Source organism: Odontomachus brunneus, unplaced genomic scaffold, assembly GCF_010583005.1.
Source record: "Odontomachus brunneus isolate Ranch 3 - 2012 unplaced genomic scaffold, Obru_v1 Obru_scaffold_016, whole genome shotgun sequence".
NCBI classification, from domain to species: domain Eukaryota; kingdom Metazoa; phylum Arthropoda; class Insecta; order Hymenoptera; family Formicidae; genus Odontomachus; species Odontomachus brunneus.
The window spans coordinates 32,073-47,288 of NW_022639466.1; the positions used below are offsets into that span (position 1 = coordinate 32,073).

The 15,216-nt window shown below is 31.9% G+C and overlaps 1 protein-coding gene across 10 annotated transcripts in view; it reads right to left on the minus strand.

Annotated features, from left to right (window-relative positions):
- The window catches only part of LOC116841492 (A disintegrin and metalloproteinase with thrombospondin motifs 1-like), a 90,230-nt gene that overhangs the window by 30,496 nt on the left and 44,518 nt on the right, over nt 1–15,216 (minus strand). For 9 of the 10 annotated variants that reach the window (XM_032809488.1, XM_032809489.1, XM_032809490.1 and 6 more), the window contains 2 exons: nt 10,410–10,510; nt 2,069–2,156 (listed from right to left, as the gene is read on the minus strand). In XM_032809488.1, coding sequence (XP_032665379.1) covers nt 2,069–2,156; nt 10,410–10,472 — 151 coding nt within the window. In that variant the 5' untranslated portion in view covers nt 10,473–10,510. The remainder of the gene's footprint in view (nt 1–2,068; nt 2,157–10,409; nt 10,511–15,216) is intronic. The other variant, XM_032809495.1, reaches the window with a different exon arrangement.

Here is a 15,216-nt window from a genome sequence, read left to right on the forward strand (position 1 = left end):
TAGTTTTATCAAGTAGGAGAGTCCGAGTCTATTCTTAATCCAAAAGTTATGTTCGCCAAGTCTTTTGTTTATTTATCGCAAGAAGAACAGTGAAAACGAAATCGCAAATATCCCTTTTAAAGCATAGATATTGTTCTTTGAAAATATCACTAAAATCGAAGTAATATTACAATTAAGAAATTTTTCTGGACAGAAATGTTTCTGTTTAAGAAATAGAAAAAACTGATTTAGGAACATTTTCAAGTCTTGAAATTTTGTGTTAATACTCTCCATCATAACTGAATGGACTTAAGTGACGTGTTATTAGCTAGATTGAAATTTCTAGTAGTGTATGACACAGTTTCAGACAATAAAAGCAAATTTCACTCATAAATTGAAATTGAGTATATTAACGGTCGAGATTGGCTCATAATTAACAGTCGGCAATAAGGAATGTGGAGATTCGGGAACTATTAATTAGGATGTATATTTATTTTGTACGTGGCTTTTTTACTTTAAATGCTTGGCTGATATGACCTGATATTAAGGCAAAATAATCACTTTGCAACTTTTAGTTATTACAAAATCAGTTATTAGTTATTAGTTATTGAAATATACCATTTACAGAATCATTACGGGCATAAATACGCGGAGGAATGTTATCTCTATCATATTTGTATGGTGAATCACAGCAATAAATTTTTTAAAAAGTTGTAACTCCGAAAATCTAAAAAGTGTAGCATCTTATCCCGCTCTACTCCATATTTTGTTATCTAATGATATATAAATTTATTATCTATGCCGATGAGAATAGCAGACAAACGGAATATTCGTTGTGTTTCTGGACAATGATAGGCAGTCGTAACTTGTCTGTCACGTTACATTGCTTGTTATAATTTGCAAAATAAATAATTGCACGAATAAATCGATTAAATAGATTTTTGATTGAAAGAAACGAAATTTTTGTTTCTTATGAATTAAATTCGAGGAGCTAAAGAGATTCTATTTTCTTTAATAAAAACGTCTGATTCGTTCAATATGATAATACAATTAAATGTCTTTCTCCGTATAATATTAAAGCAATGCATTACGTACATGAAAAATGTAATTTAATTTTTTTAGATACGGCATAATTCTTTTCTCATACTCTTCCATACTTTCCGAAAAAAATTATTTTCTCGTAGTTTTATTCTTTGGTCTTTGAACTTTTGTTCTTTGGTCTTTAATCGCTTTTTATAGCAGAATTATATTTTTTGTGTGTATAGCCGGCCAAAACCACTGTGATATTTTTCTGCGATTAATGAATATTTATATTTTTGAGAAAAATTCTCTGCGTGAGTGACCTTTAATCCCTTTTGTTTATATTAAGCGTCAATCTAATGATAGAATTCATTGAAATCAATTGTCAATTAAATGGTTCTCAATTGAATTATACTAATCGCACTCAATCGAATTAAATTGATCATATTAATCGTCGATTAATATCTATAATTAATTAAGAACATAATTAAGTACTTGTAACTCTGTTACGAGAAAATGGTTCTCCTGATAATAATTTTTTCACTACGCGGCTGTAGTTGCAAACAACACATATTTTTTCCTCAGTGTGACTTTGCCTAAAACCGTGGAATGTCGTTGCGTTAAGATAACAAGGCGATTGATTATCCTTAAGCTTGATCCACAATGTGTTATTTGCTTCCTGTATCTTTTTCTTTATCTCTTTCTGACTTACATCTTAAGCCTTAAATTAAAACTTATAATGATCTATAATGTGTTACTTCCTATTACTTTTTCTTGATCTTTTTCTGACTTAAGCCTTAAACCTTAAACTAAAAAAAGACAGAAAATAAGAAACAGGAAGCAAAGAACACATTGTAGATCAGGCTTAAAAAAGACAGAGAATAAGAAACAGGAGGCAAAGAGTACATCGTAGATGTAGAAGCTTTAGTGCAAGGATCTCATCGCCCCGCTCGTCTCATTCATTATCGTCGGTCGAGGTGTGCCGAAATTCTCGTGATTGTTTACGTCGCATGTATCCCGACGTTAGTAGGAACGGAAAAGGTATCAACGCGCGCGCGTGTACGCTCACCGCAAGTTACTTTTTTGCTGTTATTACCGGACTCGTGTCCCGTGTAAAACACCGATAGCATCTCTTCCCTTGTCATGTGCTCGTGGATCTGAAACACGAATGGGTTTAAATGAGCAGACCGATGTCGCAATATCCTTATATAATCGGGATCGTGATCGCGATCGTAATCGCATCGTAATCTCACGTCGGCCTTTCGCATCGAACATTTCGCGGGTAAATCCGCGGTGCGAGCAGCGCGGCTATAACGAATTCGTCAACGAAGAAGAAATCGTTGGACATTCTATCTCGCTTCTGAGCGGAGTGAGCCCCGCAAATATCCCGCCGTGAAACACAATGGCGCACGAAAAGACTTCATTAATTCGCCGCCAGAAACATTATTATCACGTTGGGAGATTTCATAACTAGAGTCGACAATGAGCATCTATTTGTCGTGCATGGCTCAGCGTGTTAATTATTCACACGAGGAAGTGAAGAACAAGTAGAACGTAAAGAGATATTTGAGCGAGACTTCTTGTGCAAGTGAATTTAAACCGAATCTTCCGGGATTCGTAATTTCATCGTTACTGCTCATTATATCATTTCGTACGCTTTTTTTCACTCGCTTATCTTGACAGCTTTCGACTGACTATTTCGATCTCGCCTTTTGCCGGCCATAGCAACGCTGCCTTCGAGATGTTGTCTCCGCCACGCCAGTACCGTGGGAATAGCAAGACAAAATGAATGTACAATAGAACGTAATCAGGAATGGTAGCGCCAGCGGCGACGAGACGTCAAGTTTCATGTCGCGTAAAGCATTACGTCATGATAGGGCGATTGTACACTTGATATTATTTGCCTATGAATATCGAGATTAAAATGTCGCGTTTCGCAATTATGACCAAAATAATCGATTAAGGACCTCTTTGGTCCTTGCAGAAAGTCTCTGGAAATTACAGAAATACATTAATATTTCTATTTTCTGTATGAAAAGGTACTGATTTTATACGATAAATAACAATATATTTTTATTTTAACTTTACATTTTATAATCTTTTTACTTCATTATATATTATTTCTGACTTTCAATCTGTTATCTCTGAATCACAATGAAACATTTTGGCACAATGAATCACAATGCATCATTTTGGATATTTAATATAAAGATTAAAATTTCATTAATCTTTAATTATTTTTTCTTTTCCTCAAGATAGTAATTTCATATATTTCCATAATAGCACGGATAAAAATACTCCCAAGTAGCACACTCACACAAAAGTACATGATGGTGGTAACTGTATTGGGAACAATTATACAAGTTTTGTATATAGAATATTATATATTGATTTTATCTTATCTTATATGTATATATATATATATATATATATATATATATATATATAGTTTAATAAAAGATTTTGTAGTTATTGCAACTAAAGCTGAATGATTATGAGAACTATATAATTTCTTTAATCTTCTATATAGTTCTTCTAATCATTCAGTTTTAGTTGCAATAACTTACAAAAACAATAGATTATTAAATTATATATTATGTAACTTATTATTATAAATAAATTATATATTATATAAATTATATATTATGTAACTTATTATTCTTACGTACAAAACTCATATAATTATCGTTTATGTAATTTCATTCGTTATATGGCGTTATCATGTTTGCTGAATTTACACTTCAAAGTGGTTTAACTTTTGATCGGTTCTAAAACAATGTCACATTGTTTGTGTCACTTTTAGATGTAATGTAGATTAATCTGTAATTTTTAAGACTTTCTTTATTATTTTTTAAATATGAATAATGCATCCTTAAGAGTAAAACATAATTCATTACTTCATTTAATTATAATAATTACCGAGTAGATTAAATTATATGTTGTGCTTGTGTGCGTCGATGTACACATTTCCGTGATACTTAACAAGATTCTTACGCGGCCCGGCAGACACTGCTATTAGTCGATGGGCTTTGTAAAATATGAGAAAAAGAAAGACCGTGATTTTTCAAGTGTTCTTGGAATCGCGGCTCGTCCAGTTTTGTAGCAGTCCGTAATCAACGGGTATGCACGTATATTCAGTTTTCCAATCGCGTTTCAAGGTCTGCTTCTACCATTTAACGACGTTTACCGCGCGTGGCGTCACAGAAATCGAGTCGCGGCTTGAAACGATTCAAGTACCTAGGACTGCTAAGGTCGATCACTTTCGCTCATTACGGTGGATTATCCGACCGAGATTTGATCGATTTACGATATAAGTGATCATTTTTTTGAGGGGAGAGAGAGAAGAGAGGAAGGGAGGGATAATCGTTCGTAATAGTCAAATTAATCTTTGTAACATCATAATATTATTAAACGTTACTGAATTAACCACAAACAAGTCAAAGACAAGATATAAACATTTCCGATCCTATAAGGGTGGTAACGTATATGAAGAAAATATTACAATAAAAATTACGTTAAAATTATATTTCTTTCCACAATGTTTTTTTTATAAAACTGGACTGTACAGAAATTGTAGTATAAATCACTAATAAAGGATCACAGTAAAGGAGAATGTGTTTAAAGTAGACTATTTTTGGCCTACTAACGAAATTTTAACTAATTATTGAAAACTGTTTCTGGAATCTTCTAGGTTTCTAGGAACAGAAAATAACTATTTTAGATGCAGGGAAAATGAAAGTCAGAATTTATTATTTATTATTGAAATAGTTATATGAAATGTTTTTTAAACTTTGTACCTCTGGCATGTCTTTAAGATAACGAATGCGTATGTATGCATGTTTAATGTATTAATATATTGTGTGCAAAATATGTTCATTAAGAAGATAGAATTTTGGCGTCGCAGAGCCAAGAGAAAGTGATACAAGTATACATACATGTTAATAACTCCCCTGACTCTCTCTCCTTGATATTTTCCTTCTTTTCTTTTTCCTTTTTAAATATCTCAAACAAAGAGTTTGTTAAGTACACATTAAAAAAAAATGTAAATAGTAGGTTTTTCTCCTCTTCCGTATCCGTCTGTATTTCTTTACAACATATAAATATTGTATAATAAAAGAAAAAACTTTTCTATATTTACTATTCATCTCTTAAAATATAATTATGTAATTAATTTTATTTTACAGATACATCAAAAGTACAAAGCTTAAAAAACACTTCTATGACTGTTTCAGCAATCAATAATAAATTCCAATTTTCATAACTTTTCTCGGATTTGATGTGGACAAATAATTGTTATTTTCTGTTTCTTGGAGATCTAGAAACAGTTTTTAATGATTAGTTAAGGTACCGTTAGGTGGGACAAAAATGGCCTATTTTTAACATTTTCTCTAAATAGCACATATCTCCATAGAACATCCTCTCTAAAAACGTTCTGAGAATGTCCCTACGTCCTAAGAATGTTCCCAAGACATCCCCTGGATCTTGCGCTGTCTAGGTCCTTTATACGATATATCGAATATATGATATGATAATATATGATATAATGATATATAATATGATATAATATGATATAAAAATATATATCTACCGAATATACGATATAAGAAAAATATTCAATTTGGAATAATTTGGTTATAAAAATTAAAACTATATAATATTTTTTTAAACAAATTTAAACAAATTTTTTTAAACAAAAATATATAATAATTCGATATATAATAATTCGTAGAAGAATATATAATAATTCTTTATGATACAAGATTACAAATTTCGCTGTAAAAGATTTTGCCATATTTACCATAATATTTTTTCCGTGTATATTTAATTCCTCTCGCAACAGCAGGAGTATCGACAATGAATTCCGTAATACTCGTTAACCGTAACCGCAAGTCGCGATCGTTTTAATCGTAACGTATTTCACGCGTCTGTGAGCACAACTGTCGATCGATAGAAATACCGTCTCTCCTCCGTGAGAAGTAAATCGCTCTTCGAGGAGAGTATTCCGGTTTCGCTTTCGATCTTTCTCTCCCTCTCTGTTTGTCTATCTTTTTCTCCCTCGCGCAACGAGTACGTCTCAAAAGCATGCAAATCATGTGGAAAGACTGCCGGAAGTCGCGACCACGTTTCTCGTCTGAAAGCGATTATTTTTGTATCGTTTCCTAAGGCGAAACTAGAGATTTACGTAAGTCGACGGCCTATCGACTTCTTCGCGATATCTATCTGTGATGATTCAACACAATTGTCGCGATAGATCGATATCTCGTATAGCTTGGTCGAATTTCACATCGATCTTTTGAAAACCGCTGATCTTAAAGAAATTCTAGCATTTGATCGAATAAAAGATATAAACTTATTTATTTTTTATATTTACTAATATTATTGCAATAGTTATGTTATTATAATATCTACTTAATATATATAACAGATTTATCATTATATATATATATATATATATATATATATATATATATATATATATATATATATATATATGTATATATGCATGTGTATATATACATATGTATATGTATGCGTGTTTGTATGTACGTGTGTGTAAATCTATAATATGATAAAAATGTCAATTAAACTAACGATGCGTATCAGAAATTTCAATAATTTTTACTGTATTGTTTCTGAAATATTTAATTATAAATTTATATTGTGCAAGCACATATATATGTAGAACTTCTATAACATGACAATTTGACATATTTGTGTACAAGACAGATGTTTAAAATATTACTATAATAATAAACTGAACATTTATGTATATTTTAGTGAAGTATCATATAAATTTATAGACAGATTGAAAAGAAATTTAGATTCTTCGATGAGAATATTCATGAAACAAATAATATGATGAGTGGAAACATGGCAATATCGCGTACGTAATAAGTTAGTCTCAAGTTAATCGAATTTGAAATAATCTCGTTATTTCTATATTTATATATATGTCATTTTTATATTTCTATATTTGTTGTTATTTATTTCTATATTTATTATTTGCTTCAACATAATATTTATATATTTCTAATTTAAATTAAATGACACTGATCATTTATTAAATACAATAACGAGTACATTTATATTTATTTTCTCACAATTAGTATTGACATCAATTAGTATCTTACAACTTTTATTTTGTTACTTTTAAAATATTTGATAATTTTTTAAATAAAAAATAATTGCGCGCGTATTATGATATTTACAAATTTCATCTCACTTATATAGTTGAAAAATTATTTTTTTCATCATTTCAAACAATTGTTTTAATAAAATACTAATTAATTGGAAAATAATGCTAAAGACTAATAATTTCACTGTTTACGTCTCACTTTAAGAGAACTGGAAAAGTTTAAAATTAAAAAAAATCGATTAAGTTTTTTGCATTCTTGGATAGAGCAGTTCTTTAGACATATTTTTCAGTTTACTAAAATGAAAAATTCGAAAAGATAAGTTCAGGATATAGCAAAAAATGTGAATTGATTTTTGTCGCCATTTTGTTAATGTTTACCGAATATCTTTTGTTTTAGTTTAATTTATAGTACGAAGTATCTAGCTTCCGAAACATAATGTCGTTTGTCTCGATTTACAATATCAATTTGATCAATTTCAATTTCTACAAAACTGCAACTCCGTGCGATTTACACTACGGGATGAATTACGCTGCATATCCTTATATGTTAATATATTTCTTAACATTGTAAATATTTTTTTATGGTTAATGCATAGTATATAAATAGTCTATAAAAAGATTTTGTATTAAATTAATTCCTATACATGTATTAACGAATCGAATTTTACGGATTTTTCACAAATTCAAGGCTTGCCTTTCTAATCTCCTTAACACGCTCTCTACATTTAATTCACGGTTTATTTTAGGAACTCTTTCAACAGAGAGAGAGAGAGAGAGAGAGAGAGAGAGAGAGAGAGAGATCACATTGTATTTTCTTTATAGCGTAAGATGCAGTTTACGTTTATGTAGATAAAAAAATTATTGCTGACACACTTATGTGACGCGAACGTGTTAAGTAGATCATTTCATCAACAGAGAAACAGAGATCAGCAGAGTTTCTTTCTTAATTTTTATGTTAAATAAAATTGTAAATTTTGAGTAAAGATGAACCTATCATGTGAGATCGATGCGTCACATATGTTTGATGCTCCCGGATAAAACAGAAAATCATCACAATAACGTCAAAATGACGAGAAAATGATCGAGTTATGACAGAAAAATGAGTTTTTATAGTCGTCTTGTCATCATCATCACGATTTTTTGTTCTACCTGGCGCGAACATGTTGATGAACCGTTCATCTTGATCTTCCGTTTTTCCATTTCGCTTTTCTGCTTGCTAATTTCGCTGCGTCGGTTATTGTTAGAAAAATCACACACTCTTATTATTTTCGCTGAATCTCATCCAGGAAAAAAGAACAGAAAAATCGAAAGCAAGACAACGCGGCTAAACAACATCGGAATGGTTCAATGATTTTATTACAATTTCGTGCGCGAAGTTCTTACATAAGTTAGAGAAGAGTCGGCCGTTGACCACGCTTGCGATGATTATCTATGACGAGATGACGCGTTCAGCCGACACGTGTTGAATCGTAACGTGCCATTAATCGTGTGATTCCTCTTTTCCCGCGGCGCTTTTTTATGAAGCTGATATCGACAGGTACTGACGGTCGGCACTATTAATCTTTAGGCTGCCAGCATTTTTCATTAAAAAAGTGTTTTTTTTCTTAAAAAATTTTTCTATATAAGTAACATACATATGACTCAGAATTTTAAGATTTTTCAAAGCCACAAAAGTGACTTTAAAAATTAAAAAAGAAGCTCTGCTGATCTCTGTTTCTCTGTTGATGAAATAATCTACTTAATATGTTCGCTATTAGCGTCACATATGTGTCAGCGATAATTTTTCTTTCTATATGTCTGCACAAACGTACATCTAGTTTTCTAAAGGTTAAATCTGTTATTAGGAAATCAAATGCTTCGTGATTACGTACTGCATAATCTATATCGTCAAGTTTGTCGTCAAATTCATTAGATGACGTTTAGTAAACAGTAAGGAAAAGCGACTTTTTAAAATGTGGTTCAAAACAAAAACTCTCAGTTTTTCAGATGGCTGTAACGTTTAGTCGTATGTTCAGTGACGTATCAAGAGCTACTCGTAAATTTTCTATTTATCGGATAAAATTGCGTTTCTATATATTTATTTCATTATCTAAACAATAAATGTTAATTTAAAACAAAGTTGAGATAAATATATACTGGATGTCCGATAATTCATTATACAGCTAGAATATAAATAGAATTCATCGAACTAAACACAAGTCCCTGTACCATTTTGCAAATATACTTATAAAATTTTCAGTTATTAATTAAACAAAATTAGTACATATTATTACAGATAATCATATACTAATCTTTTTTAATTAATAATTCAAAATTTTATGTGGTTATTTGTAAAATGGTAGAAGAATTTTGTGTTTATTTCGATGAATTTTATCTGTATGTAACAATTTCATAACGAATTGTGTTTGTGTATGTGTGTATGTGTGCGCGCGTGCTTGCGTGTGTGCGGCGCGTATGTACATGTGTGTATATATAATATTACAAATACGAAATATTACTTTTTTATACAATTTATTTTTTCTTATTAATGCTTCATTTATAGATTCTTCATTAGTAGATCTAATAAAGTTGCACAGGTAATAGAAAAATATATATTAGTGCCTAAATATATATATTTCGACTGTTATAAATGACTGGTATAAATGATAAACTTTCTACCGTTATAGTTTCAAAACAAAACTGTCAATAATTCTGTAATTTGTGTTCCATATTTCAATATGATATACTTTATACATTATAAATTTATTTGCTTCTTATTTATTTATCTATCTTTTAATATTCTTATTTATTTATCTAATATTTAAAATATTCATTTTAGTTGAAAATAAAAATTTATTATAAAATCTAGAACTTTGCTATTAATTTACATAAAAATAGATTGGAAGAAAATTTGAAAAATTCGCGTACAAACATTATTTATAAATAAAATTACGTCTCAAATTTTAATTTTTAACGTTCTGTATCCTCTTTACAACATAGTAAAAAATTAGGCTTTGCAGAAGCGGTACACAGACGTGGAGAATAATTAAAATATACAGTACAATAAAAAAAGATACACATATATATAGTATGTAAAACGAAAGACACTGCTCGCATACCGTGAATTTACTTCGACGCGATTAACAATTAGAATCGCCGTCGCGTTCTGAAATCACTCGCCATTTTAATTCGGGATTATCTTTTCCCGTGTATACGCGCGCGTATTCTTTGTCTTGAAGAAGTAATTGCATGGTGTAATAATGCGTCCTTGGGTGATACCTGACTGCGATCTTACCTTGTGGCATCGTACGAGAGGTAGAATGATGACCATGCAGAGAAGGACAAGGGCGCGAGTCATTTTGCATAAAAATATTCCCGACTGGTTGCGTCACATCGCTGAAACAGAGAACACCGTCGCCTGGTAAATGAATGAATTGAAAATTAGTAACGCTTGCGACTCAACTCAATTGCGTGTGTCAAAAAACGACGCGATTATATTCCATACTATCAAATTTCATTGATAATAGATTATCAATGATAATCTATTATGAGATAGTAGATTCATTTTTGCGAACAAATTATACAAAAATCGTTTACTGCAGTAAAACTGCACAATACAACGAATATCATTGTGACTTTGTTATATTTATAAATATGAGAGTTGCTTGATTGTGTGGGCGGACGTATACATAGAAAAATATATACCGCATTAAAGTAAATGTTACTTCTTTTAAGTCACTTATTTCATACGTTTATACTTTTGCAAATCATAACTATCATAACTTTATTATAAACATAAAATTTATTCAGAACACATTTTAAAGTTTGACTTTTCGATTGAGTATATTAGATTAAAACAAAAATTCGATTTGCTTATTACATTGAATCGAACCAATTTTTTCTCCGATATAAAGATTTATATTCTTATCAAAATAACTTTTCTTCTGAGTACATTTAACAATAAGCTTTTATAAAATTTATAATGAGTATATTTTAAGATTGCTATGAAGAAAATATTCTTTAAAAGAAATTATTTTATAAAAAATAATTATTACTTAAAAGAAGAATAATATTCTTGTAAGAGAGAAATAGATTCTTCTTTGAATAGACTTAGTTGCAAAACAGTTTAGGCACAGTGAAGTTAAGATCTTACCAAACTGTCAAAATTGAGAGTCGTTACATAGGCTTGCACAGCAATTGTACTTATTATTATTAGCTATATTATTAATTATATTATTACTACATAGATTCGTGGATAATAACCTCCATTTTGATAGTTTGATGAGCTTCCAACTTCATTGTGTTTCTAAATCGGTCTGTTACTGACTATACAAACACACACAGAAAGAAAATCAATTCATAATTTACTTAAAACTAATATACTTTCAAATTAACAATCATTGTTTCATATACAGGATGTCTCAAACTCTTTCCCGTAATTTTTATGGGAACGGTTTGAAGTGAACATAAAAATCCTATATAGTTTTATGATTCGCAATAATAGTAGAGATATTAATTAAAGAAGATTGGTGAATGATCACGCGCGATATGACAGATGAGCTGTAGAATAAATCTTTCTAAAATTTTAGAATGAGTATGTTTTAAGACTATTATCGTGGAAATATTCTATGTCGAAGATAAGATTGTTTAAAAGAAGGAAAGTAAACTGAATGATCGCTCTTCTGAACAGCAGAATGATGTTTTTCTGTGCGTGGAGAAGCGTTTTGCTCACTCGTGCATAGCGCGATGAGGAAATTTCTGCGTGGTTATATAATTTTTACCATGCGAGAATGAAAAATCGAAACTAACCTTCGCAGTGGGTTCACGCATGCTTGGAACTGAAAATCACCGCCGCTAACGGAGAAACGAGAGTGTTGAACATGTGTTGTACAAGCGGCACGTGAGTATAACGGGGGCGATCCCGGAAGGAAAGTTAAGTCGCGTCGGATTAACGCCGAGGAACTCGTGCCAAAAGCCTCGAATGTAGTAGCGTTTCGCGGCTAGACGCATTTCACGCAATTTCACGTTGGAATCACGTCGGTGAGGGGAACCGGAGAGAAAAAGCACTGGCGACCTGAACACGCTAACGATCGAAGTCGCGAAATGCGAGTATAATGAGTCCGCAATATTTCTCATTATACACTATTCCCCTTTCTTCGTCTCCCGCTTCGCTTTCCATAAGCTTTAATATTATCTTGAGATCTAAGTAGTTTCTATTCTTTGCGTATTATTTCTTAACGGCATAAGAAAAACATTCGATAATGTAAAAGCGTTCGTGACGTTTATTCCGTTACGCATTCTCGCACCTGAAAATTTTTGCTACCTACGACCGATATGCCTTCCCTAAAATGATCAATCCCATTTTACACGGTGGGATTACAGCCGGTAAGTCAAAGAGAATACAGCAAGGCGGCTGGTGAAATCTGTGGGAGTAATAAAAGCAGCGGAGTCGCACGGCATCATAAAAAAGAAAGAAAGAAAAAAACGTGTTTCATTGTTCCAATAAGGACAATGATTCCTGGCGGAGTAATATATTCGACCTTCAACGTTTTCATGGATTACTCTCGATAGCGCGAGAATCGAAATTCGCATAATACTATATACGGGACAAAGAAAGAGGAAGGATCCATTACGCTGTTACTGAATGTTTCTAATCGAAAGTCACTCACGCGGTCATGAAGTAATTGCAAAACCGCACCATTCGAACATACTATGCGAACACCTTACTATTGTAATACTTAGTAATAATCAATTTGTAATGTCTGAAAGGTAGCAGAATCCTATTTACTTTCTCGTTGTTACACACATGTATTATCATTCTATTGACCTTTCTATTGGAATATTAAGCATATTTTTTTAGGAATCTTTAAAATCCAAAATTAAAGGAAACGCATTAGCGTCGTTGAGATCCACAAATCTGGAACATAACTGGTTTAAGAAAAAAAAAAAAAACACTTTCACCTAGAAGTCAGCCAAACAATAGAATTCAGGTCATCGCTCACGTTCTCAGTCAGCGCGACTAAATCCAGTTTACTTGGTATAATTGCTTAATCGCTAGGCGACAAATTAAATGTTGTGATTTACATGTAACTGAAAGTCAAAATATAGAAACAATTCCGGCATCTTCAAAGGGAAACTAAGATCGGGATTAACTGGTTAAAAAAAGAAAATAACTAGTTAATCAGTTAAAAATTAACTTAAAAAGTTACTAACAGTATGAGAAAACCAATTTAAAATAACTTTTAACTTAAATTAGTTAATTTTTATTAACTTTTAATTTAAACTAGTTATTTTAAAAGATGTTAACTTTTTAACTAATTTATTAATTGTTTTTTTATAGAAGTTAAAATAATTCATCAATATATTTAAATTATTGCGGGCCGCTTATAATGTAAAATAAGAAAAGAATCATTAAAAACAATTTAATAAAAAATTAATTTTTCTTATTCAAAAACAAGAAAAATATAAATAGTCCCAACAGAATTCTTTTCCGTCTCTCTGAGCGCTAGTGTTCTTTTTTTGTATGAAATCCTGAACACAAAATCTAAACGATGTTTCCTTATCAAAAACTATCTTTCCATTATTTCATATAAATTAAATCTGCAATTAAAAAGTTAACTATGCAAAAAACATATACATTGCTTTGCATAGTTAACTTTCTATTTTTATAAGTTAATTCATTTTTAACTTTACTTTCAAATTTAGTTTGTTAATATAACTTTTAACTTAAGTTGATTAAATGCTCTTGTCACTTTCTTCCTTTTATTTAAGTTGATTTTATAATTGATTTCAAACTTAATTTAAAAAAACATATGTTATTCAACTTTGGCTGATATGTATATATAAAATTTCCGACAATTCGCTATGGAACCGCAGTGTAGGTAAAACTGAACAAAAATTTCTTTATAATTTTGCAGACAACCACATAAAATTGAGTTGTTAATTAAAAAATATTGTTGAGTGATCGCGCTATAAGTTATATGGCGACGCTTGTCATCGTGTGTAGATTTGATCAAACTGAAGAAAAAAGTCATTTGGTAAATAATACATAAACTTTTTAGTTAATCATTAAAGAAGATTGGCGGACGATCGCGTGCACAATCTCTTGCCTCTTTAATTAATAATTAGAAAATGTATATGTTATTTATAAGATGATAGAGAACTTTTTTATTCAATTTGATCTAATCTGCAAATACACGACAGCAGGCGTCGCCATCATTGCGCATAACAAACGATCATTCATCGGTCCTTTTAACGAACAACTCTAAATTTTACGTCTCCGTCGCAAAATGGTAGAGGGCTTTTGTGTTCAAATTATCGGACACTGTATACAGACACATCCCGGAATATGATGAGTAAGAATCAGCTTACGCGCGGAGACAAAGGATCATCACTTTCACCTGACCCCGAAAAAACGAATTTAGGCCATTGTCTGAATTCCCGGTAATGCCTAATTTGCCTTATTGTCCCGCGTCTCGCGGGGGCGAGCAAAATGAGCGTGCGGCGGCGCGCGAACCTTTTTCGCGCGGCGTTAATTAACACGCCGGTAATTGAGGGTTATAAATGTCGACATTACACTCGGCTGGCAGAAGACGAAGTCGAGTTAAAGGGCAACTGGTTTCGTCGTGTTACATAGCCAACAAGAGAAAGAGAGAAGAGAGAGCGAGAGTGAGCGAAGGAGAGAAAGGAGGAGGAGTAGACTGATTGCAAAAATTAATTCTTTGCCTTCCTCCACTCTGTCGAATAAGCGAACGGCGCGACTCTTCCTCGACAAGAGAGTAGAGAGGAATAAAGTCAGGTCGGTTATCGCGTTGCGCGTACTCACGGACCACTTTCTTTTCGGACTAGGTTGCCGACGCTTGAACGGCTGTCTCGGAAACGTGCGGCAGGAAGCGATGGAAAGTGGTTCCGAGATCGAGATCGGCGATCATCGTCGACGTCCGTATCTGCCTCTTATCTATTCGCTTTCTATAATGCGTAATATTTACACGACGACTCGTAAACGTAACATCAACCCGTGTAACTCGCGCTTGTCGCGATAGCATCGTGCAATCGGACGGACGTGCACTTACGCGGCTCAACAATCACGGCGGATTACGAGG